The sequence below is a fragment of the Taeniopygia guttata genome, chromosome 4, assembly GCF_048771995.1.
Source record: "Taeniopygia guttata chromosome 4, bTaeGut7.mat, whole genome shotgun sequence".
In the NCBI taxonomy this organism is placed as follows: Eukaryota; Metazoa; Chordata; class Aves; order Passeriformes; family Estrildidae; genus Taeniopygia; species Taeniopygia guttata.
Genome location: NC_133028.1, coordinates 68990951 through 69017046, shown reverse-complemented (window position 1 = coordinate 69017046; position 26096 = coordinate 68990951). Strand labels below are relative to the sequence as shown.

Sequence of the window (26096 nt, the reverse complement as noted above, 5' to 3'; positions counted from 1 at the left end):
CCCAGCCCAGGGTTCTCTGCCCACAAAGGTGGTCACTATTGACTGAGAACGTGCCTTGCCCATTAAATGCCCAGTTTAGCCTGTGTTTTCTTCCAGTGGTGGCACCTGTGCCAGTCTGCAGTATCACTGACTGCTGTGAGGGGCCCAAGGGCTTTGGCTGCGGGCTGTGCAGCCATGGTAGCCTGCAGCTTGCCCAGGTACCCTGCTGACTGCTTGCCCAGCAGCCACCCCAGCCTCTGCATGGCTCCTGCAGGTTTCTGTGGGACCGACTTCCAGGGTGGGAATCCTCTCCTTGTGTCCCCCTCTGTCCTCGTACCTCTTTGTTGTTCCTTCTAAACTCAAATGGCATTATTTTAAAAGCCTAATGTAAGGAGAAGCAGATGGGCACAACCCAAATGCCGATACTCACACGGACTGCCTTTATTTTGCAGCTCTGTAGAGTTGTGCTGTGCTGGTGCCTTGAGTCCTGCTTGCAGCTCTGGACCTCGTGTCTGCAGGAGGACATAGCGGAGTTAGAGAAGGGCACTAGTGGGAGTTGGGATGGAGCAGCAGCGCGCCAGGTGAGGCGGCTCCGTTTGGAGAGGGAAAGGCAGAGGTGAGGGAGGATCCAGCCCTGCTGCGAGCAGGAGCTGGCAGCACATGACCTCTAGAGGTCCCCTGCAGCCCAAATTTGTGACTGTTCGGGCGCTCCATGGCGGTGCACGCCGAGCTGCCGGTCACCAAATCGCTCACAAAGTGGGTTCAAAACATCATAAAGCTACATGGAGCAGGTTTCTTACAGAGCAGGTACTAAGCTTTCGAGTTTTTTTTTTTTGCCCCGGGTTGTTGAGGTGGCCGGTGTCAGCAGAAGGTTTTGCGGTTGGTTTGGGTTTTTTAAAGGGTAGATGCAGGGAGAACGGGTCCATAAGGAAAACAGTCCCGCTCGGTTGGTGGTGGATACAGGGCGGAGGGAAGGGAGCAGAAGGCTCCGACGCTGTTAGCGGTGTCTGTGGAAGGAGGGGCGGAGCTGCCAGAGGCTGTGGCGGGGGCTTTCCCACACCCCAGGGCTGGGAGAATGGGTGGAACGTGAGCTTCAGCTGCTTCCTGCATGGCTGCAGCTCTTGGGGAGGCGGTGTCAGCGCTGGGAGGTTATTTGTTACCAAATGTCCCCCAGGGAGCTGGGAAAGCCACTTCATCCACTGCCAGTTGAAAAGCTGTGCTTTGGCGTTAACCCTTGTGTAGCTGCAGAGCATCCGTGCTCTCGTGCCGGCAGAGCAAATCCTCCAGGGGCTCAGAGGAGCAGCACAGTGTGTGAGGGTGAGCTGGGATTGCAGCTACACACTTGGGAACAAGCAGCAGTGCTCTGCACGATGTGGCTGCTGTGCCTGGGGAGCTGCCTGGGCTCGGGGCACTGAGCAAATGCTTGAGTTTGGGAATGCAGTGGGTTTATCCCAGTGCTCCTGTAGCAAATGCTGGGCTCCTGGCCTGCACTGCTCTGGGCCCGCTGGAGCACAGATCCTGTGCTGACATCTTGGGCAGGGCTGTGACATGAAGCACTAGGGTGCTGTGAGGTTTGTGGGAAGGTCGCATCAATGTGAGGAGCAAAGGGCATCAGGGAATGTTTTGCTGTGGGAAACAGGGAGCCTTGGCAGTGGTCCAGCATGGCCCTGTGTTCCAGCGGCAGGAGCAGATAGAAGTCAGCCTGCTGCTGAAGGTGATGGGGGCCATGCAGGGTGGGCTGAAGGGGGCAGCTGCTGCACTTGCTCCAGGGAAGAGTAAAAACAACAGGATACTGTGGAGTGCCACAGCCAGAGAGGTGCCAAGCATCCAGGGCCTATGCCAGGACAACAGGACACTGCAGAGGTGGACGTCTGGACCAGGGACAGGCTTTGTGCCTGAGCCTTGTTGTGTTGGAGGCACAAGGGAGCTGGGGTGGGTTTGTGGGCAGCAGCAGCAAGGGAATAAAACGTGTCTCTCTCTGCAGCCCGCTGGGGCATGCCTGTGTTCGGGACAGAGGAGCAGGAGAGCTGCCTCAGCAGCCAAGGACACAGAGTCCTGCCTCTGGTGTTTGCTTCCCAGAGCTCACCAAGTCAGCAGTGGGCCTTGGCTGGCTCCAGGCAGCATAAGGAAGCTGGGAAGGGTTTGGGGCAGTTTTGGGAGAGCCACAGTGATGCTGTGAATTGGGTGCATTTTGGAAGACAGGCTCCTGCTCGCACCCTCGTGCCAGCTCCTCTCCCTGTGTGCATCTGTGAGTGCTCGTGTGCTGATGCTGCAAGTGGGAATGTGGGAATATGCCCTTAAACCTGAGGCAGAAAGAGCGTAGGGATGGGGAGGAACGGGTGAACTGTAATTGAAACTGTAATTTCCCAGTAATTGAACTGGGAAATGTGTGTAACGTGCCATGGGTGGATGCAGACTGCCCCAGAACTGACAGGGTGCTTTGCTTAGGAGTGTGCTAGTGACAACTTGAGCCTGCTCAGTAGCCTGGCTTTGGAAAACAGCTGTGGAATGAGAAGGTCAGGGACTGAAAATACTCTAAGGACGGCAGGAAGGGCTGGAAGGGGAAGGAAGACGCACACCCTGCTGAGAAATGTGGTCTTGAGGGGGATTTTTTGAGCCATGGCAGGAAGGAGCTGGAACTGAAGAGAAGGCCATCGTGCTGGACTGCTGCAGTAAGGTGGTACCTTGGAGGCAGGGAGCAGGAGGGGCTTCAGGATGGGCAGGTGGGGGGGACATGGAGCACTGTCCCGGCCAGGCACTCAGCCTGGAGGGGCAGCAGCCTGGAGTGAGGAGCACCAGAGCCAGGGCCAAAGCTGGAACTGGTGGAGAGGCAGTGAGTGCACGCTGGGTGACTCCCTTGCCTGCCCAGCACCTCTCATGTCACCTTTCCAGGGGTCTGGCACAGAGCAACTCCCTGGCAGCCTCTGGGTAAAGCCAAGCCAGGTCTTGGGTGAAAAGCACAACACCAGACTGAGAATCCAGGACAACTTTCTTTATTGCTACCAGAAGGCTTTCACCAGTACAATGGCTCTGGATACGATACCTTCCTCAGGGCTGTGGAGAGAGCTTACAGTCGGGACAGGGTGTTCTGAGAACAGGGTGTCACATGGAGGAGACGCAGTAAAGGTCAGACTCTTGGTTAGAAGTTACATGAACACAAAACTCCAGGGTCGGGGGTGTTCTGTTTTGGTTCTGTGCCTGATGTTGACACACGTTCCAAACCTCAGGCGTCTGCAGCTGCCCAGCACTTCACCCAGCAGTGCTGGGAAATGGGCAGGGAGAACCAGGCTCTGCACTATTCAAATGGAGAGAACCAAGCCTTGGTGAGAATCCACACTGACTGTACACAGCAAGAAAAAACAAGGTTTCAGTTCTAGTGATGAAAAACCCAGTAATTGCTTTCTGTGCTGGGAGAGGCAAACTAGGGTAACAGGGAGAAGTCTCTGTGCAGGGCACAGAGCACCTTCACACTCCTGTGGAAATTACTGAAGTGTGGAGCAGCTTGCAAGCACTGGTTTGGGTTTTTTTCCTGCCTAATTTTGTGTTTAAATCTGTTTTTTCAATATTATCACGTTTAAACACCCAACTATAAAGGAAAGGTTTTCTGTTTAAAAGGGCAAAAGAAAGCTGTGGTGGGAGGTGGGGCAGGACAGAATGTCATGCACGAGACTGGCCAAGAACTAAAAGAGGAGCAGGCAGAAAGGGAGCAAGGAGCAGGTGACAATGGGATCAGAGAGGCATTAGTTGGCTGGGAAACCTGGAACAACTCCACAGGGCTGATGTGCGAGCTCTTGGATGTGGAGAATGGGTTACAACACACAGGAGCAGAAAAACAGTGGAACCGACAACACTAGAAAGGAACAGGTTTTTGCTACTTTTTTTGTTTGGTTTTTGGGTCTTTTTTTAGATTTTTATACTTTTTTGTGTTTTTAAGTGCTTAAATAGTGGAACTAGAATTAGCCGCACAAGAAATAAAATTCAAAAAAGGGTTGGGATTTTTTTTTTTTTCCCTGGTTTTCTTTTGGCTCCCTTCAGTTCAGCCTGACAAGGTAAGGCCCCTTCTCGCCCCGCTGAGGCCACGGGCTGCCGTGTCCCGTGGTGGCACTCACAGCTACATGACAGACACCGGCTGCAGAGGCGGGCAGGGGGACACGCTGCCCTCCTGCCGCGAGACGTCAGCGCCGCAGACAGAGCCCATGTTCTCCAGGGCCGCTGCCTCCGGAGCCAGGTCTTCGTTGTAGAGGCGCTTGATGCCATCGTAGAAGTCGTCCACTTCCATCTCTTCCACCTTGCGTTTGGCAGAGCCTGGCTTGCAGCCGCTGGCAGGGGCGGGCAGGCGCGGGCAGAGCGCGGCTGTAGCTGTGATGGGCGCTTCTGGCCGGCCGTTGTCCTGGGAGAAACCCGGCCCTGGGACAGAGGAGGGCTGGCGGTGGAACGCTCCTCTGTTACAGGTCACCAGGGTCTGCTGGAGGGGACTGTAGACATATACAGAGTTGGGCAGCAGAGAAGGCTGCAGAGTGGAAAGGTGATGTGCCGCCAGCTCCCGGCAGTGGATCAGCTGCGAGCTGTCCATCTGGAGTGGGAAGACAAGCAAAGGTACGGCTGCTGTGGGATCGCTGACAGGGTGAGAGGGCACAGGCTCCCAGCACTCCAGCCACTGTGCACCTCGCTTGGCAACAACCTGCTGCTGACCCCTGCCACGGTGACTTCCCAAGACACACCCCCTGCTCCTTCCTGCACCTCGTGGGGGGAAGGAGGCAGAACTTGGAGATATTAAAGCATTTCACTGTGTGTTTTTCATAGCTGGAGTGTGCTCCCAGAGTACCTGCAAGGTTGCCTGTATGCTGTGAATGAATGGAGGGGAGCCACTAACAAGTGGAATTTTTCCCTGGTGTGTTTTCTCCCTGGTGCAGCAAGGGCCTGTGTACATCAGGGCACATGGCTCCTCCTGTCAGGCAGTGGAGGTGGTCAGGACTGAGACCTGGCGGCACTGTCCCTGCAGCTGTCGCTCCAGGCTGAGGCCCAGCCATCCCCACGTGAGCGGAACAGCAGCAAGGAACAGCCTGGAGCTCCGAGCAGCATCTGGCCCCGGTCCCTCCCCACTCCGTGTGCATTGCCCTCCTCACCTGTGCCTTCTGGAGCAGCTCGATGATGAGAGCCAGCCAGTCGGGGAGCAGCTTCTCCAGCTCCAGGCTGACGATGGCCAGTGCCAGCATGGAGCCCTTGAACTGCAGCAGCTGGAAACAGGCCATGCAGTGCAGCAGCTGCTTGGTGAGCGCCGCCACGTGCTGCGAGGGGCTCGGCGTGGGCAGCAGGGCCAGGAGCTGCGGCCTGCTGGACACTGCCACGGCGTGGAACTGCGGGACACAAGCACAGATGGCAGTGCTGGCCAGGCCACAGCACGCCTGGGGAACAGCTTACACACACAAGGGTTCTCCAGCCTAACCCTGGAGGCAACTTCTGCCCCACGGGGAAAAACCCGATGTGCCCAACCCACCAAAGCTTGGTGCGGCCCTTCTGGGTGGGACCTCCTGAGGCACCAGGCTATAGGGCTCTGTAAAAGGTGTTACATCTACCCTTCTCTCTCCAGTGCACGTGTGGCAGTCAGGGGTCCTAGACAAACTCCTCAGGGAAGGAGTGAGGAAAAATTCCACAGAGAACTTCAGGACATCTCCCTTGACCTCCTCTCATGCATGCATCTGGCTCTTGGCCGTGCAGGTGTGCAGCAGGCATGGATCCACACTCACAGCCCACCCGTGGGGCTTCCTCTGTGGCTGCACTCCTCGTTTCCCTGCTGCCTGGTGTTTAGCTTTGAGGAAAACCATTGGCAGTGAAGAGTTACGAGCACAACTTCCAGGAGCTGTGAATCTATGGCTGAACACAGACCAGACCAAAGGGTGAGACAGGAGGCTCACGTTTTGGATATTGCACTTCAATATCCAGAGTGACAAGTCTCCTCTGGAATTCTCTGGTAAAGCATTTTCTTTCAGAAACCACAGGTACAGAGGAATTCCAAATATATTCCAAGGTCTTTGTTCCCCTACAGATAGAATTTTTGTCCGGGTTCTTATTGACACATTATTTGCACTGGCAGACACCAGTAAGAATATCAATAGCCCTTTACTTACAATATGAAGGAAATCCAGTGGCGTCGCCATGTGAAGATCCCAGTTCAGTTTATCCAGGATGATCTTCTCCATTCTGCGAATTTCAGCTGGAGAACAACCACAAAAGCTATCCCGAGCCAACACTTTGAGTACTGGAATCCTCTGCAAAAACCAAGGCAAAAAAAGAAAGGAGAGAATCAGTCTTTAGAGAAATCACACCAAATGCTTTGTTCCTGTCCTGGCAAGTGGCAGCCACCAGGAGCAGGCAAAGGTAGGGCTGGGAGGGAAGAAAGTCCAACAATGCCACAGTAAGAAGAACAGAGTTACCTCATCTTCCTCAATGGTCTTTGCAGCGAGGAAGAAGCAGCTGATTGCAATACAGTTCAGGTACTTGGGACGGGCCTGTGGGACAGGAGAGCAGAGAGAGCTCTGTGTCAGTGTGATGCAGCAATGATGCCCTGATCCAGGGTATCCCAAGGGGGCATCCCAAGCTCCCCAGGGTCTCCTTTTGGATGTGCAGGCTGACCTCTGGCTACACCCTGGCAGTGGCAAGCTGTGCCAAGCACAAATCCCTGCTCCATGACGTCAGGCAGGGCAGGGATCTGCCAGCCTCGTGATCTGAGTGGGCAGCACTGGACTGGAAAGAGCTCGGGTTTAGGCACTGCAGCATAACTGGCAAAGAGAAAATCCTGAGGGGAGCTCGTCCCCTCACAGAAAAGCCACTTCACCTGCTGCAGCAGAGCTCTGCTCTGAGTGCTGCTGTGGTCAGACACGGAATGGGAAGGGAAATGGGAATTGGAAAACACTGTCTTTGCCTGGGGAAGTGTAACTCACAAAAACTTTTAAAAAAACCCTTGTGAAGTTAACACTTGAAATTTCACACTACAGTTCCCAAAACTGTGGCCCAGGGATTAGTGGGGGAGAGCTGGTTCCTTCCACAAGTGAGTAGATGTTTTTTAGGCAAGGTAAGAGGAATTTGGATGGGGAAAGGGATTTTTTTGGTGAGCTTTGTGCATGTGACCACCTTGACAAGAGGCTTAACTCCCACTGGCAGTGTTAACAACCACTGGCCGTGGCCACATCCTCCTGAGTGGATGGGGCTGGAAAGGCAGAGGCTATGCCTAAACCCTGGCACAGCTGCAGAGCTGAGCAGCTCCTGACAGCTGAACTCTCCTGCATGTGGTCAGAGATGCTGAAGGCAAAAGGAAGTGAAAATCCTGCACTCACACCCTCCACTTGTGCGTGCAGGTGTCCAAGGGAATGAATTCCTTTAGGGCAGGACTGGGATTGGGCCCTGCTGAGGGTGCTGTGCAGTGATTCAAAGCACCAATAACAGCCTGGCTCTGGGTAACAGCCAGTCCCTGCAATCCCCAGGTCTGTTCCTGGGGAAGGGACTGGTGGTGTTCAGAATAAAATCCCATCAAGAAGCCCCTGCTAGAAAAACAGGATTTCAGCTGCATCAGAGGAAGGAGCTTTGTGGGAGAGGAAAAGTGGGTAGGGAGCAGAAAGCCCCAGAGCTCACCCAGGCAAAGGCCCTTTCCCCTTTCCTGCTCACTGCCCAAAGCAGTGTGCTCTGGACTCACAGTCCCACACTTTCAGTACAGACTTGTGGCTGCTCCAGCTTGCTGAAAGAAAACCTGCACTTCAGGGCATTGGCTCTTGCGGGATATAAATCTTTGCCACCTCAGCATTTCAGTAAATCAGCTGCTTTGGATTCTTAAAAATAATAACTTCCCTGGCTTGCACAAAGACATGATCAATATTTATTAATATTTAAGGGGTGAGTTAATGAATGATGTCACTTGTGTCCTACCAAAGTCTCTCACATGAGAAAGCAAGGGCACAGGCTTGGAATGCATCCTCCAGCTGCCATCTCCTAAGGGATACTGCTTGCCCAACAGGCTGGTGGTGTGGCGTGAGACAAGTGCAGGTGAGGCCATGGATTGCTGAGCACGCAATGTAACCGAGCAGATGTGGTAAGAGAGCCTGCCAAAGCCTGACTTCACAGCTGTAGGCCAGGGCTTCCAGGCTGGAGCACACTGTGTGGTCACCTAGCAGGTGCAAAGCACAGCTACAGGGGCCAGAGGGGCAGCAGGGCCCACTTGCAGGGAGCCCAAATGTTCTTCCCCCTTTTTAAAGGGGGAAACTTTTCCTCCAGTTTCTATGGAGGAGCAGCCTGAAACCCAAAGGGGCTCATCCACTCCAGTTGGGTTCAGCAAAGCAGGAAGGCACAGCTGTCACATGGACAACCTGCACCTGTGTTTGCTTCCCTTTCTCCTTCCCACCTCTTGGGCATCAGTCCAAGATGGAGTCCATCTGTAAAGCAGCTTGGTAGGGAACTACTCCCCCAAAAGCCATTGTCTGTATTTCAGCTTTCTTCACCCATTTTTCTTCCCCAGTTTCCTGCACCACCCCCCTTGCTAGGCTCAAACCTGTCCTCAGTTTTTTTCCAGCTGGTTTCCTGCTAGCAGGGCCTGTCCCGGGTGCTGCTGGCCTGGGGCTCCTGGGCACTGCCTTTGCCTTCCCGAGTCAGCCCAGGCTCTCTGAGGGCCCACAGCCCCCCAGCAGTGGCTCGAGCACAGCAGGTGCTGCCCACCCCCGTGTGAGCAGGGCGAGGCGGGGCCGGGGGAAGGAAGCGTTTCTGTTTGCCTGCACTGCTCACACCAACTGTGCGCCGGGCAGCAATCTGTTCCAGTCTGTGACGCTGCAAATATTTACCTTTACTGCTGCTAAAAACCTGTCCAAGAGGCTGATGGCCAGGGCAAGCGTTTCTGGGTAAAGGTGGAACTGGTACTTGAGCTTGGCCAGCCACTGGATGACCTCATCCCTCTGCCTTGGAGAAATGGCTACATCCTGGGGGAGAGAAAGATCAAAGGTGTTACCTTTGCATGAGTGACTCAGCGCAGAAACAAAGCCTCCTTTGGAAAGGGGGAGCCTGGAGCTAGCCCCAGTCACCACTCTGTTCCTGCAGTTACTTATCCCATCCCAAAAACCTGCCCTGGAAAAGACAACTTTCCTTACAGCAATCTCAAACCTCACACCAGTGTCACTGTCCCCTTTTCTGGGGAAAAGAGTGTCTTGTAGTTTGTCAAGCACTGACACCCTCAGCTCCAGAGTAGTTCCCAGAAATTTTTATTTAGTTATTATTTTTTAACCTGCTCAGTACCATGTGGGTGTACAGCAATTCCCAGCTGGAACAAAAGACCCCCTTGGCAACAGCAGAGTGGAGGGAGTGTTGGGGTTTTGTGCAGAAAGGTTTATTTTTTTTCCTCAAATTATGGGGACTTTTTTACCTCATACCTGTTACAATAAAGAAAATTGCAAACAGCTGACAAGGCTGTCAGTAGCTCAGTTACCTGGGAATGGGGAGGCAGCAGCTACAGCTTTACCTGCCGTTCAGGTTTAGTGTTTGACCCGTGTCTCCCCCATTGATCGGTTTGGACCGCAGCTGAATTTCAACCTCACGCACAGCTCAGACATTGACACAAGATCCTTCCCTGTGACCCAGTCCAGAAATATCTCCAACTTTCCTGGAGCCTTTCACATCACCCAAGGAACTGTCTGGTCTTACTCCAATGGGGATTATTGGGGATGATCAGCCCAGATGTGTCCAGAAACATGAAAAGCTGGGCTGTAACTGCCCCCAGTAATCCATGAGGGCAAAGCATCAGGAATTTAGAAAAAAAGTACCCCAATACTGACACCAAATAAGTACTTTAGGCTGCATCTACCACTGCAACAGCTAGGTGTACCTTGCATGGACAGTAGCAGTGCCCATGTTGTGCCCTGAGCCCCGGCAGTGCCCCGGTGTCACCAGCACTGTCTGCTGCTCCACGTGGGCCCCTACTCTCAGCTGCTGCTCAGCTACAGCCTGGCTCTGGCTCTTGAATAACAAGTACCTGCTGTTTTCTCCAAGGAACACTGGTTCTTTCTAAAATCACCGATGCAGTTCCAGGGTGAAATGTGAGCCCCTCTGGGGGCGGCAGGGCCCGGGAGCACAACGAGCACACCACACTCCAGGAGAGGTTACTGAATGCTCTGCTCTAGGTGCTCCCTGGGCTGTATCCGGGGGGAAGAAAGGGGAATGCTCGATGAGGGGGTGGAAATGGCACTTGTGGTGTTCCTGCTGGGGAGGGAGGGCTCTGCCTCAGCAGCCTGGGGGGATTTCAACACCACCCAGCAAACAGGCAGCAGCTTCCACAGCTCCCAGTGGCCTCTGTGCTGGCTGGGTGCTGCCTCCCTGTGCCTGTCAAGAAAGAGCATGGCTGGGAAGAGGTAAGACTCTCTCTCTCTGTGCTGCCTCTCCTCCTCAGCTCTCCCAAGGCCTGGCCCTGGATCCTGCCTCCCTTTGTGGGCAGCCAGAAGGCACCGCTTCACTCAGGGAGCAGCAGCTGCACCCGCCGTGCCTGCAGGGCCTGGCCTTGCTGCGTGAAGGGAAAAGCGTCTGACCCAAACCCAAGCACAGCTGGGATGTGAAGTTAAGCCAAGCCCAGCCCCACAGTGCCCGGGGGAAAAAGGAGCAATTGCAAAGCACCCTCAGCTCGGTGCATGTCCAGCACAAGGCTGGCTCCAAAATAAAAATGGCTCCTTAAGAACTATCTGGGGAAGCAAAGGAAAGGAGGGGAGTCTCCAGCTCTTTCTGGAACCCTACAAAAACGGTGCCTACTCCAGACCCTATATGCAGATAAAGGAGGATGGCAGAATCCCCTCACAGGGGAGTTTAAGCACCAGGAAAGGGTGTTACAGCCTGGTTCAGGACAGGCAGCTTCCCACACAAATACCAGCCTCTATCTCTCTCTCTCAGAGGTGTCCCTGTGACACCCTCAGAACACAAATAACAAAATGCAGCACAGGAAAATTAATTAAGCAGCGAGGTCACTGATCCTTAGTTAATTGAAATTAAAAGCAAAACCGAGACACTCTGGGGGCTGAAAGTGAGAAAGTCCCTTTGGGTGGAAAGTGAAGGTTCCTCCTTGGGGCAGAGGTACTTTCTGTGTGTCATCCCTGCTCCAGACAGGAGAACAGGGGCCAAGATGTGGATGTTCCTGGAGGGCAAGCACAGAGCAGATCATCTCTCAGGATGCTGATCTCTCTCATATCTTGAGACTTATGGAATATGTAGGCTAAAATAAATATTATCTGTGAACTCAAACATGACTCTGTTTTACTGCTGCCTAATTGAGAGAAAACACCTCAGCTGATAATGTTTTCCATAATGTCTCCTGTCCCAGACCAGTGTTCTGCTCTTTCCCTACCTCTGTTGCTGCCTGGTCCCTGTGGGCACCTGGGCAGTGAGCAGGTGACCTTTATTAGGACTGGAAATAAGCTGAGCTCTCCAGATTCCTCAAGAGATACAGAGAAGAAGTGGGGAGACAGAGTGAGCCACAGCAGGAAAGAAAGGAGGCATGACACAAGTGACACTCTTTCTATAAAAAATAAATTCAAAAATCTTCACTGACGCCCCTCTCAGCCACCCAGTTACTGGGTAACAGGAAAAAATCAACCTTTGACCAGCCTTTATGGCTCCATTTCTCAAGCCTTAATCCCAAGAACACTCCTGAATGTCACCTGCATCTCATATAACCCATGGTGGGGGGGAGGCCAGGGGAACCAGAAGGGAAAAAGATCCAAATCCATTCAGAAGCAGGAAGAGGTTCCAAACTCAGCCCACTATTTTTTCAGGCTGAAAAGCCTTTGTGGGATCTGGCTTTGGTATGTTGCACATACCCAGAACACTGGCCTGCATTTAAAGGAGGGAGTTGGAATTTTTATACAAGAAGTACAAACGAAACAGAACAATCAGGTACATGAAATCACCAGGAAACAAGTTTCCAACAGATTCTGCACCCCATCCTAAAAATGGAAAGTCTTCCTGCCTCTTTAAATGTGGGTTTCTTTCTTCCTGTCAAAGACCTCGACTGTCACATATTTAGAAACTGAGTTTGTTCTGCTTTTAAACACCATAACCAAAAACGTCTCCTAAAGAGTCAAACTAGAAAGGTGAAGGCTGGGGGAACAGGGGACAGTTGGACAAGCTGGGTGTCCTGAACCACAGGAACAGAGGCAAATGTGTGCTTACAGACAGGAGTGTTCTCAGCTGCTCCATGGCCTCCCAACTCCGGGTTTCCCCCACGCAGGCAGCTAAGTTTATGCTCTCCTCTCTCCCTCTGGCCTTCCTACATCTCACACTCACACATGCAGCTTCCACTCCCAGTTAGTGATCCCTTACTGCTACATCCCTTACTGCACTGATAACGTCGGTGTCTGAGCTGGCATGTAGGAAAACAGACAGAAAAAGGTTACACCAAGGCAAGAGTTTTGGGGCTGGAAATCCCAGGAGCAAGGGCAAGCACAGAGGAGGGATTGCTGGGAATTCTGCTTGAGGCACGTGCTGGTTTCTGAGCCACCAGAACCAACTTCACCAAGGCAGAAAGGCAAGCACCTCATCCCTGTGAAAGCTTCACCCATGAATCTGGTTTGGTTATACTCGAGTCCCTACCCTATCTTGTTATCCCGTAATCTTATCTCCCTGCAATATAATCACCCCAGGAGCGCAGCCAGCAGGGAATGACAGGCTGCTTTACCATAAGCCAGAGTGTTAAGCTGTTCGTGCCTCAAGACAGCCACAGCTACAACACACTCCACACCTCTGACAACCAGATCACTTGTTTGAAACATGGATTAACAGAACTAATACTAAGGCCCTTAAAATGTATTTGCTCCCACCCAACAGCAGCAGCTTCTTGTTTGCCAGACAGAGAAAACACACACGACAGGGATTAGCTCTGATGGCAAGCTGACTTACCTGGGTGAAGGTTTCATGTGGTGCAACAACAGCAAGCCTGGATCTGGGCCCTCAGTGTGATTATTTCAGCCCAGCCCAGCAACAAAGGGCCAGAAATTCTGTGACAACGTCCTCACATTCCATATTTTGTTTCAGACAGAGCTTTGTGGAGTGCACAGGTGTTTGTGAGTGCTCAGGTGGGACACTGCCTCCTCCCAAAGGAGCACAAACTCACTCTGGGCTGGTGAGGCCATGAGCAGCTGGGTCCAACCTCCCTGCAGCACAAGAGGGGGCCCCGACTACGGAGCCCCTGTGGGCTTTTCCACCCTGAATCTTCCCCCGGTCCTGTGAGAACATTCCTCACTGCAACAGGCCAGTTCCTGGCTCTGCCTCCCTTGACACGAGCTTGCACCCTGCTCTATAAATAGACCTGCTGGACTCAGTGGGGTTCTTCCTGAAGCAGGCATCAGATCAATGCTGCCATTAGTGAATTGCTCCAAGAAAATAAAGCTGCTTTTAAGAACTGTTGCAGAGGTGGTGCCCAGCAGAAACAGGTGCTAATAATCCCCACCGTTTGTACAATGAATTTAATCAGGAAAATGTATGTGTGTGCTGTCGTGAGCCCAGCAGAGACCTAACCCCGTGTGCTGTGCAGTGTGTTCTGCACTCCTGGGGCAGGTGTATCCATCAAATAAAGAGGGAATCACTTCCCTCAGAGGCTGATTCCCCAGGTGTCAGGAAATGGAACTGCTCCTGAACACCTCCAGTTGCCCCCACACCAACCCCCACCAGGCAGTCTCCTGCCTTTGCTGGGATGGATGATGTGAAGGACAGACATTACCTGATTGGGCTGAATTTTCGGCACATGTGCTTTCCACATTTGAGCTTCCCTAGAGATTGCCATCTCCAGAAGGAGAGACAACCTCTGGCTCTCCAGGGGTCCTGAAAACTTCATGGTAACCCTTGGATCCACCTGCCACCCAGCTGGATACAGCTACCTGCAAAACCAAAGATAGCTGGGTGAAACACTGGGCTGTGCCTATGCAGGCAAAAGGCGGCGCAGAGGGGAATAAAGCTGCAGGAAATGGAACTGTTCCCCCGGCCCTGGCACAGCCTCACTTGGCAGTAACAGCCTGTCAAAAAACCTGTCCATTTGTCCATTACAAGTGGGAACAAGGCAGAGACAAGGCTTTTGTCCTTTATTTCTTTAAAGACAACAGATTGCCACCTGTTCTCAAATGGAGAGGATGATCTGATGGAAAAGCTTATTTAGGTAGTAGTTTTGAGACTGCCTACCAGGACTATGGCTACAGATTTTTGACAGTGTTAACTCACTTAGGCAAAACAGGGAAATGCTAAATGAAGGGTAAATCCACGGGAAAGTTATTGAAACTCCCAATTCTCTGCATGAGGCCTTGTGCAATTCCCCCAAGGTGGATATTGGCCAAACAGTAACCAGGCGTTTTCACGTGAATACAACAGTCCAGGCTGTATTTACAGGAAATAAGCAAGGTGCTGACTCTGAGAAAATAAACAGAATTCACAGGGAAAACAATCTGTTATCATAAATAACAACAAAAGCAGCTCTGAGCAAATGAAGATTCAAGGTGCTTTCCCAGAGCTAAAGGAAACCTTAAAGATCAAGACTGACAGAGAACAAATACTATTTTTTATTCACACACCCTGCACCAGGTATAAACCACACTGCAGTCCCACGTAGGAGTCCAGAAGGTTTTAAGTGGCAAAAAAGCCTCAGGGCCCTCTGTCCTGAACAGGAACCCCTTCTATATTAGATTTCTATATAACAAATCCCGCTCCATGAACAAGGGACAGCCTGTACTGTCTTGGCATATCCCTATACGAGATGTCCAGGTGTCACTGAATAGACAGAACACCTGAGAACCAGGAGACCTGAAAGAGACTCCTGAAGCTCTGTGGCGTGTCTCTTCTCACCAGCCCCCAAACGGCCACTGTGGGCTGAAAAATCCCTATTAAAAATCCCTCTCTTGCCCAAAGGAAGACTCTGCCTAGGGAAGTGAAACTCCAGAACCTCCAACCACAGCTTATTTACGTGCATTGACTCAATCTTACATTTTTTTTTTAAACCTGGGGCTGATCCTGAGGACACTCGCTGTAAATGGGGCTGAAGGGGAAACAGGGACACGGAGTCACAGCCTCCCCTCCAGCTCCTTCCTCGGGGGCTTCATTAGCACCTCATGAGCCTCCCATAAGAGCCACAGTTTTCCCTGTGGCCAGTTCCCAAAGTCTGGATCCTTCACCATCTCACGGCAAAGCTGTGCCAGGCACTGCACCAGGTGGAATGTGGCACGGCTGGGAGCAGACCCACGGCAGAGGCCGAGGCTGGGAGCAGTGCTGAGAGCTGGGGGAACGGGAGCAGCTCACCACACACTCATCAGGAAAAAAGCAGGAGCTTTATTTAGCTTGGCCATGTCTCTTCATATGAAATATTGATGGTCTTTCCTCAGTTTTGCAGGAAGGAGAGAGTAATTAGCCAACCCCCAAATCACTGGAGACAGCCCAGGGAAAAATTTCAGGCTGTTTTCTTCTGTTGTGACTGATAAACATTCCCACCATGTTTACAACACAAATGGGTTTCACAGGCCTCTGGAAGCAGACAGGAGCTTTTAGTTACCCTGATCCCCTCTGAGGTTGTCCCTGTGCTACCTGGGCTGGTCAGTGGCCCCAGCAAAATGCTCGGGTGTCCCTGGAGCCGCGACACACCCAGGGCCTTGCAAGGGGCATCTTTAGTGAGCGCTGCTGCCAACTGCTCTCGGGTTGCCAAGGGCAAAAGAGAGAGGAAAATAACCTTTCCTTTGTGAACTAGGGACCTAATTCAGTTGAGGGCTGAGGCACAATAACCTTTATAAGGGGAAAAAAGAAGAGGAATGACGCGCTTGAAAGTTTCCCTTGGAGCAAGAGTGGTGCAGAGTTTTCCAGCAGAGAGCACAGGCGGGAGCCTGGCCAAGCAGCCCGGGGCTGAATCCAGTTTGCATCTCCATTTACATTGCTCTCCATCAGATAAATGCTGCCATTGGAAAAAACCGCCAGCAGGACTGTGTGCAGGCTTCCCAAAGCACAAGGGAGCACAGGCAGAGCAGGCTCCGAGAGGATGAGGAACAGCAGGGCTGGCACAGCTTCCCAAAACCCAGCACAGGGAGGTCCATGGATTCCTCTCTGCCCAGCTCAGGACCTGAGCAGCCCAGAAAAGTGGCAGCAGCACTGCAGAACCCTTCGGCAGGGCCAGCAGGAGGCCTGAGTCTGTCCCCACAGCAAACACTTCCTCCAGCCAGAAACTTCCTGTGTTTTTCTGCAACCGAGGCACCCACAGCTGGAGGAACTGCCCAAGCCGGGACAGTCACCATTAACTAACTCACCCCAGCTTTCTGCTTCTTTCCCTGATTTAGAATTAACCTTTAGCTCCACGGTGCTGGCTTTTTGGGTTTGGGGCTTTTTCCCCTTGTGGTTACCTTGGGAGTTTTTCAACCACTGTTCAAACAGTTCCTAATCTTCACTGGAAGGTCACCTGGCTGCGCTGAAATCTCTTAAAGAACAGCTGGGGAGTTACTAAAGGAGAAGTGAGCCCGGTCAAGGCACTGCCTTTTACGCCTCCTGTGAGGAGCTGCAAGTCGGATCTTGCTCTGAAATTAGAGTCAAAACCTTGGTGTGAGCTTTTCACTTGTGAGAGGCATCAAAAATCACCTCCTTATCCACGGTAAACACCCCGAGCTGGTCCATAAAATACAGACCTCTCATCTGCTAAAGATCTCTCTTTGGTCCAGGTTTATAGCTACCTTGACTCAAACAAGTGCTCTTCAGTTTCCCTGGAGAGATTTTAGGCTGCCAAGTGCTGCAGGCTACAGTTTCCAAAAGCAGTTTCTGCAGGAATAAGGACAGATGACCAAATAACACTTCATGGTTTGGGGGGTGCATTCATGTGGGATGCAAAATAGAAGAGCTTTTTTTATTTTCAGGTTTTGCAATCACTCACAGTGACTGTAGCAAGTGCCTCCTGCACCCAAAAGACTCTGCTCCAGGAACATACTATCCACTAGAAGGACAAGCTTCTAACATTCTAACAGAGCTCCTGATTTTCCTGCCTCTAGCTGCAATGTAACCATCCTCACACAACTGAACTACAAACAAGATCACTGAATAAATTCAGGGCAGTAACAAAATCCTCTTTGGTTCTGATGGTGGCTTGTTTTCTGTTTGCTGGGAGGGGGGGTTGTTTGTTTGCTTTTTAAACACAGCTCATTTTATAAACAGTTAACAGTATTTCTAGGGCTAGAGACAGCCCAAACCCCATTATCTTTGTTTTGCACATCAATCCAGGTGGGAGTTCTGGACAAGGGCAGTAATTCCAGTACAGCTGAAGCACCACACCAAATTCTGCAGACCTCATATTTTCAGGGACCAGCAGCCAAGTCTGCTTCAGCTTTAGCAAGCAGTAGTAAAATCTCACAGATGACCTGCACACAGATTTTTCCGGGCAGGGGGGGAAGGCGAAGCAGAAGGAAGAGAGGAGGAGACTGAATTCCTCGGAGCTCCAGCCAGCCATCTGTGATTTCAAAGGATCCAAGCCTACTGCTAGCAGAAGTGTCTAACTGCAAGTTGTGATTAGAAATTTCAAAGCTGTGGCCGGGGGCTGGGATGGATGTTAATTTTAGTACCTGGGGCTTTCTCTTAGCTTAACTCTTTCCTCATGCCCCAGCAGTGAGGCAGTCTGGAACTCTGTGCTGGCCAGAGGGAAATGCCAAAGCACAGCCCAGTGTGACAGCAATAAATGAGCAGATGACCAGTGTGGGTTCAAATCAGCTGGTTTGGGATGTACAAAATAAATGGCCAATGGAAACAGCTCGACAATGTTGTGAGACAATAACAACTTTTCAAGCTAAAATGCTGGGAAAAGTACATTTGGGAATATAATTTCAAACATTAACACCTAAGTAAGCCAGTCTGTTTGAAGGAACAAACTGCCTTCTGGTCAAATACCAAGTGCAGTAAGAATCCTCCCCAGGAGCAGCACTAAGTTAGTGACTAAGGGCCTGCAGGTGATCTCACACCTTTAACCAGCAGCTCCTCTGAGCTGTGCCTAAGCCCAAATTCAGAAAGAGGCAATTTTCTGGAGACTGGGAGAGGAAGAGGGCCCTTGCCACTTGTCTGTGTGACTCAGCCCGAGCTGCCTCCCACAACCTGGTACAAAGGCAACGCTGTGAGGTATTTTGGCAGCATCGTTCAGGCGGGCTCATGTACATCACACACTCGCCACTTCTTCTCCTCCAACCAGATTTTTCCTGGGAGTGTAAATAAAGCTGACCTCATTTTAGTGCTGGTTTTCCAAACAGATGAATTTTTCCAAGCATTTTAAAGGAACCTGCCAGTTAAAACCACGGGTTGAACAGGGAATGCAGAGCAGTGTTTTGATGGGAGGGAGGGGAGGGGTTTTTACATCTTGTTTTGAAACAGAATTCCCAGGGTCCTTTTAGCAGCTAGGAAGGAGGAGCCCTCTGGAAAAGGGCTGTTAAGAGATTGCTGCTCCCCTTCATTCCCCCAGCCTTGTGACTGACGTCAGGGGTTTGCTGTTTACAGGAAACTTAGAATTATATTTTCCAAAGTAGGAACTTTTAAAAAACAAGGTAGAAGATGAACTCCTGACTGAACTTTCAGACAATGTCACCATTCTTCCCTCCTGGTGAGATGGGTGTACTTCCAGACCCATGCCCGCCCCACTCCCTGTGCTAGTGGCTCTGGTAGGAAGGGCCAGAGGAGGAGGAGGAGGAGGTGGAGGTCTGCATTTCTTTTGTCTGGCAGCTGCCAAGATGAGTCCATTCAAGCAGCCTTTGCCCAGAAAGGTCTTTGGACAGTAAGGGCTTAAACGTTGCATGCCACAGTTTTCAAGTGGTGCAAACAGGCTGCTTTAATCACAGCTCTTTTCCCTGCTGTGGCAGCAACAGACCAAGCAAACTGAGGATAAAAGGGAAACTCAGGATTCAGCCCTAGGAGAACAGCTCCAGCTGCAGAACGTATGTGTTGATACAAAAAAGGAGATGAAACTCAATATACTTTCATGAGTTCTGCTCCCAGATTTTGGTTTATTTGAACCTCAAAATGAATGGAAGATGTAAATTCCTCACAAGGTTTATACAAATCAGCCACTGGACAGATTTCAGTAGGAATGGGCCCTGCTATTGTTTGGCAGCAGAGTTTGTCCCAAGGCTCAGAAACAGGTCAGGAATGTGATCCTTTACTGTCTGAACTGGGGTGTCAGATCAAGGAGATCAGCCTGGGACAATCACAAGGGTCACATGCCAAAAAGATGGTGCCATCTTCTTGTTCTGAACTCAAGCACCAGACAGAATAAAGCAAAGAGAAATGAGTGCTGAAATGACCCCATTATTTTTATGTTTCTTCCAAAGTAAATGACAGATAAATCTGAGACAGCAATGGCTGAGCCTTGTACAAATTCCCTGTGCACCACTGGCAAAGGAATGAGCAGCTCCCACAGGCAACTGACCAAGGTTTGCATGGCAGCCTCTGGGTTCTGCTCAGGACTCTCTGGATTTTGGGGACAAGATTCAGGACTACTGGGGAACACCTGTGAACTTCTGACAACCCGAGGCTGTTGCTGTTGCTGAGCCACTAAATGGAGGGCGGGTGTCTGAGGGAACCCCAGCAGCTTCCAAGAAGCACCACCAGCTGCCCCTAGTTAGGGAGAGCCAAGCACCTACTCAGCAGCACCTGGGCTAAGTTTATGTAAGAGGCAGCTCGAGGCAGCTGTAGCCCCTTTCCCAGAGCTGACGTGGCACTGGGCTGCTGGGAAGGAGGATTCTGGCAGCCCTGCTCTGGGATAACCAGTCTCAGGCATGGTGGTGGCACACCACAGGGCCATTTCCCACCAGGGAGTGCCCAGGGCCTTGGTCCTGCAGAAGGTTTGGTTGTCCTGGAAGAGCCATGGTGCCAAGTGAAGGAGTTTTAGGGGGAAGTGAGCAGGCTGCACCACGTCAGAACTTCATGGGAGACGGACAGGATTTTCTCTGGGGCTCAGCAGCTCGCAGAGCCTCAGCCCCATCTGCACTGGAGAAGCAGGCAGTGGCCACCTCCACCACCAAGGTAAGAGAAGTGTCAGGGGAGAAGGGCAAGGATGGAAGCAGGCACGGAAAGGAAACCTTCTGCCCCACCTCAAAATTTTTAACTACAAAACAGGTTCAAAGCATGTGGGGTGAGATGACAGGAAGGCAAAAAATAACAATAATTGCTGCTTAAGTGGGGTCACTTTCTGCATTTGTATGTAAGCATGGCCACATCTATGAGGTCCCTTTCTGGTCGGGAAAGCATTTTGGGGTGCTTCCCTGAGGTGTGTGTCTGCTTATGAACGGTGTGGGGAGGTAACATGGAGAGAGAGGTGTGTGCAGGTGAAAGAATACATTCTTAGATCACAGAGGTGGTGGGATGGCTCCCATGACCTGGGAGTGCTGCAGAGGAGGGGTACAGGCTCTATTGCCAGGAGGAGGTGCTGGTGCCTTGGTCCCTGTGGTGACTCCTGACGACTGTGATTTGTGCAGGCAGAGCACAAGGAACCCAGGAGCACTCTGGATAGTGGGGTTCCACTGGACCCCCAGCCTCTAACAAGGAGGGGCCTGTTGGGATTTGTGAGGGTCAGAGGCTGCCTTGACTGCAGTGACCATGGGATAGTGGAAGCAGCTGGGGATGAGGTCAGACAAAAGCCAAAGCCCAGCTCAATTGTGTCTGGCAAGCTATGGGAGAGACTACAGGGGCTTGAGTACTTGGGTAGCAAGAGGAAGGCCAAGGAAAGTCTGGGCAGACTCCTGGCTGGAAGTAGGGTGTGGATTGCAAAGAGGCTGAATGATTGCGTCCAGAGGGTGGCAATTGGTGACCTCTCTCTACTGTGAGGGTGACAGAGCTTTGGCTGGCTTGCTCAGAGAGGCAGTGGAGTTTCCATCCGTGGAGGCCTTGAAAGAGAGTTTGGGCATGGTGCAGAACAACTGGTTTTAGGTGGTTCTGCTTGAGCTGGGGCCTCAGACAAGTGGACATTCAGAGGTACTTTGCAGCCTCAAGCACTCGGGGGTCCCAAGGGCTAAAGGCTCAAAGCAGCCCAGAGCAGCTTGTCTGTTCTTCAGGCAGCAGGAAGGCTTTAAAATTTAAAAAAAAAGGGGCAAACCAAACCTGGCATTATGTAACGTCTCACTGGTAGTCTCCTCAAAGCAACACATGCAGGACATGATTCACTTCTCCCATCACCAACGTAATTTGGTATAAATCAACAGTAACTTGAAGGAATTCACTCCAAGGAAAACCAACCTCACAAAGTAGGAAGGAGAGCAGTAATTCCATAAAACATGGCCAGAGGCTTTCAAGCCCATAAAAACTAACTCTCTAGAGGCAAGGGCCAACAGGCATTCGGAATTTAAAGCATCATGCAGCACCTTTTGAGTAATATAATCCCCTGAAACCAAATAAATACAATGCCTCTGTGGGCAAAAACAGAGGCAGGATTCAGCAGTACCTCTTCTTGTCTGTCGGCAGTAGTCAGTCATTAATATCAATGAACAGTGATGAAAACCAAACAGGTTTATACCCAGTTCAGCATCCACATGCAAAAAAAGCCTGACTACAACGGCTTGATTCCTCTTGACAACAACAAAAGAGAATTTTGTCTGAAAGCCTGTGCTCACCAAGGCCAATATTTTGCTCTGTAGAGTCTGACTGGCTTCAGGATAAATTAGTGATTACAGCTAATATCAGAATACAGTGTGAGGCAGTAAAAAGAGATAATTATGAGGAAATGAGGAATTATCTGCTGTTGAAACAATAGATCAATTATGAGGTACAGCACAGTAGCTGCAGAGCAGCATTCTTGTGCTCTGAGGGTACTGCCTCCTCTTTCTCATCAACCAAGGAGAACCCACAGTTATAAAGCTTAATTATCCTCCAGGAGCTCCAGCTTGCTGACTAATTAGCCTCTTGTTGAGACAATGCAGGAAAGGATATAATTCCAATTGTCCACTAAAATAGCACGGATCAGGCACAGCTCTGGCTCTTCCCCGTGTCTTCATCTCTCCTATCCTAGGATAGCCTTGATATATCCAGTTCTGGACAACCTAAAACCAGTCCTGAGCCTAAAGTCAACTAAACCCAGACATGGGAACTCGGGGTGGGGTACAGATGAAGGGGAAGGAAGCAGAGTGTCTGAGGCAGTCTGCACAGCAGCTGGAGTGCTCCTGCTCCCACAGCAGAGCTGTGTGAATCCTGCTTTGCTCCTGCATGCACGGACACACTCGCAGGGCTCCCACAAATGGAGACTAAGCTGAGCTTGATGGCTCGGCTGCATGGCTGCACTTAGGAGCATGTCAACACCGAGATTTACAGTCAGAGTTATTTAAAAGTGTAAAAGTTCAAGTTTTTAGGAGCCAAGTTCTTGTCTAACAGACCACTGTAGTCAAGTCACCCCACCAAGAAAACAGGGTCTCACTGTGTGCAGTGAAGAACCACCAAAAAGGTCCAAAAGCCTCTGGCAGATAGGTTCCTGTCAGCTCCCATCATCCTGGTAAAGATGTTTGGTGTCTGGGCTGCTGAGCAATATGGACTATCTGCAGCACCATGTTATTTATGAGTGAGCTTTTAGAGGAGTTTATGGCACAGCAAGTGTAAATACCCACTGTGGTTAATAAATGAGTGTTGATAATACTCGCAGTCAGCAAACACACAGGAAGGGAAAATGTCAGACCACATCTGCTTTGTACAGAGACTGGAGACACCTGAGGTTTCCTTCCATCTCAATGACTTCACTGTGCTTTTTTGGCTTTTGGGAATTGTTTCTTTGAGAATGCAGCACAATAATAGCTATTTTCAATATAGCAGAATCTCCCTTAAACTCCACCTTCCTGGCTTTCCTGCTGCTTCTCTGGAGTGTGCTGCTGAGAAGGTCTTTGGTCAGGAGCTCCTCAGGCCCCACAGAGTCATGGGAGCAGAGGAAAAATGGCAAATACAGGCAGGTTCCTGGGCAAGTTAGTTCTGGGCACACATTCTACGTACTGCAGGGGAGGAATTCAGATCCCACAGCCGTGTTACATTCCATCTGGGGATGTAGGTCTTCTTCACTCATAGTCTGGTCCATGCTCAGGCAATTGAATCCGAAGAGTTATCATCTGGCACACAAAAGATGACATCTGGTTTTCCTGAGGCCACAGGTCCTGCCTGACCATTTTAAAATCCCTCAGTGCGGCATAAACTGTAGATGTTTTTATCTATCCCTTCCATCACCCAGTTCAAATGGATCATTTACACTGGCGTGATGCTGAACTTTATTTCCTAAATCTAAAAAGTGCCTCGTAAAAACACAGTGATTAGACCTGTGCATATAAATGCTCCCCAAAAGCCAATTCAGCATGAGGTCAAGACTAATTACTGCTTTAACCATTGCATGGCTGCAGGTGTGCACAGGAAAGTGTCTTCCAGCAGGCCCTGAGGGAAGGCACCATCCACCACAGAGATGCTGCTGGAGGTTTCATTTTGGTCCCTGCATGAGGGATGCTAAGAGGCAGGTGAGCACAGAAAGGCTGAGAATGGAAAATGAAAGGGGCTGTAATTACAGAGGAGATGCTCAAAGCTTTACAAAGCTGTAAACAGTCCACCAAAAAGCTTCTCCCAGGGCAGTGAGAGGAGCAAAGACAGCAGCACTGAACAGTGTCACGCTTGGACTGACCCCTGATTAAACTGATAAATGTAGGTACATGTTACTGGAACCTGAAAATAGGAAAACAACTCATTCACTCACAAATACTGACTGCATCAAAGGGTTACTGTAAGATGGAAGACAGGTCTGGAAGCAGGGAAACACAGCTCCTAAGAGCCAGCAGAGAAGTGCCGTGCTCACACGGGCTGTCAGCAGCACGGGCTGCAGCTCTGTGACACCCCAAACATGGAGCAGCAGGAAAGCCTGGTATCCAGCAAGGAAGACCTTGTGTGGATGGGATCTGGACAGAGCAGGGCTCTCACCACAGCCACTATCAGCATTTTTAAGTAGGGTCCCAGACCAAATAAAGCGCAGGGCTTGGGAATACAGAACAGACACAGTAAAAGCAGCAGCTAGGATGAGTCCTGCCACATCAAACTGTGCGTAACTTCCACACAGGGCTGAAGGATAATTAAAACTCTGTGTGTGTATCTATATACACACCTCCCCCCTCCATGTGAAAGTTCAGTTCCTGCTGGGGAGAAGCCAAAAAATCAGCTTCCCACATCCCACGCCGAGGTCTGTGTAGGCACTGATGAGAACAAGCCCTCCTCCTGCCCTACGAGCCAGCCAAACTACTTGAAAACCAAATCTGAATAATTTGCAGGGATCCAAAATCCATCCCTCAAGACAAGGAAAAGATGCCACGATTGGGTTTTTGATTTACAGACACCCTCACCTTGCCTGACCTGGGCTCCAGGTGTGCCTGCAGTGGGGCAGAGCTGGGGGGCACAGCTGCCACCTCAGCAGTGAAAGGGGAGATGCTCCCCTTTCCCAAGAGTGTCATGCACCACTTGCATCTTGCTCAGCTGAAACATATTATTAAAAAAAAATCTCCCCCGTCTGTCTTTAAAAGGGGCTGTGCCATGTACATGCTGTTGCAGCACACCACAGAAAGACAAGTCTAGGAGCAGACAAAGGCTGATGCTGAAATAATTTTTAAATTCAGGCTTGAATCAGCCTGCTGTCTAAGATCCTTGTTTTAAGAGTGTAAAATGAGGGATTGTTCCTTTTTCCTTCCTTCATAGAGTCAAAAGGGGAGGATAGGAGAGCAGGTTTTTCTGTGTTCAATGGACAAGTTTTCAGGATAATTTTTTTTGTTCCTCTGCTTTCTACCATAGACACAAAAACCCTCGGCAATCTCACTCCCTCCAGTTCACCCTTCTGGAAATGGATTTAGAGCACACAAAGCTGCTCTTACTTCAAGGAAACTTCTTCCATTGCAGCCGGGAGAGCTAAGAGGAAAGTGGGGAGAGAGCGCAGCCCAACTCTGCAAATGAAGTACATGGAGACAAGAGAACAAAACCCAAAACCGGGAGGCCTACAAGGAAACTGGAGAGAGACTCCTCCTCAGGTGCTGTACTGATAGGACAAGGAGTAATGGGTACAAATTGAAAGAGGGGAAATTTAGGTTTGGTAATCTGAAAAAGCTCTTTACAATGAGGGTGGTGAGACACTAGAGCAGGTTGCCCAAGGGAGGCTGTGTCCCAACTCTGAAAGTGTCCCAAGCCAGGTTGGACAGGGCTTGGAAGAACCTGGTCACCTGGACGTGTCCTGCCCATGGCATAGGGGCTGCGACTACGTCATCTTTAAGGTGCATTCCAGCACCTCAACCTTCTCTGGCTGTGCCCAGAGTCACACCTGGGGCAGAGATGCGGGGCGGAGGGCGCGGGACAGGGACCCGACGGGCACACAGAGCACCGCCGGCAGGATGCTCTGCGCGCCTTCACTTCGCGCCCGTACCACCACAGCGTCGGTAACTACGGCGTTGCCCAGCACAGCCCCACAGCCCCGCTCGCCCCGGCCCCTCCCGGCTCTCACCTCCCCTGCGCGGCGGCGGGGTGCCCGGCGGGGCCCGGCCATCAGCACCCCATGGCGGGGCGGCGGCGCCGGGGCTCCTCCGCGGCGCTTCAGCACCGTGCGGGGCCCATGCCCGCGGCGGCGGCGGCCGGCGGGCTCCTCATGTCGCCATGACGGGAGCGGGAAGCGTGAGGGGGAATCTGTGAGGGCGGGGGAGGGGGGGGGGTTAGGCGGGCCGCCGCCGCGCGGGAGGGAGGGAGGGGGGGTTAAATTAAAATAAAATAAAATAAAAATGAAAAGGGAGGGGAGGGGAGCGAGAGGCAGCCCGCAGCCAGCCGCTTCCCGGGGGGTTCGGGGAGGGGAAGGGGGGGAGGGAGAAAGAAGCGCCGGCGAGGCGGCGCGAGCGCCCCTCAGCGCGGAACCGCCGGGCCGCAGCACCGCCGGCGGCGGACAAAGCCCCGCGCCAGGGATGAGCGAGGCCGGCGGCGGCTGGAGGCGGCTCTCCCTCCCCCGTTCTCCCCTCCCGGTTCACCCCTCCCGGTTCTCCACCGGCCCGGTGGCTGTGAGGAGGAGCGGGAGGGCGGGGGGCGAGGGGAGAGCGGGGACTCTTTTCCCTGGCGGAAGCATCGCGCGGCTCGACGTTTGGCGCCTG

At 51.7% G+C, this 26096-nt stretch overlaps 1 protein-coding gene and 1 long non-coding RNA gene across 3 annotated transcripts; both read right to left on the bottom strand.

The window, feature by feature from the left end:
* Window positions 1–2956: 2956 nt before the first annotated feature.
* Window positions 2957–25803, bottom strand: CCNI (cyclin I). Of its 2 annotated transcripts, XM_030272182.4 has the most exons (7): window positions 25466–25802; window positions 13712–13868; window positions 8805–8939; window positions 6414–6488; window positions 6108–6248; window positions 5106–5336; window positions 2957–4552 (listed from the first exon to the last, which is right to left on the bottom strand). In XM_030272182.4, exons 2-7 carry the CDS (start codon window positions 13823–13825, stop codon window positions 4091–4093), a joined length of 1158 nt encoding a protein of 385 aa, XP_030128042.4. In that variant the 5' UTR covers window positions 13826–13868; window positions 25466–25802; the 3' UTR covers window positions 2957–4090. The 2 variants fall into 2 exon arrangements, with proteins under 2 accessions (XP_030128042.4, XP_072785001.1); XM_072928900.1 differs by lacking the exon at window positions 13712–13868 and having other exon boundaries at window positions 25466–25803.
* LOC140684017 (uncharacterized) lies at window positions 9343–10141 on the bottom strand. Its single transcript, XR_012055827.1, has 2 exons — window positions 10100–10141; window positions 9343–10057 (listed from the first exon to the last, which is right to left on the bottom strand). It is a non-coding gene; the product is annotated as an uncharacterized lncRNA (long non-coding RNA).
* Window positions 25804–26096: the final 293 nt, after the last annotated feature.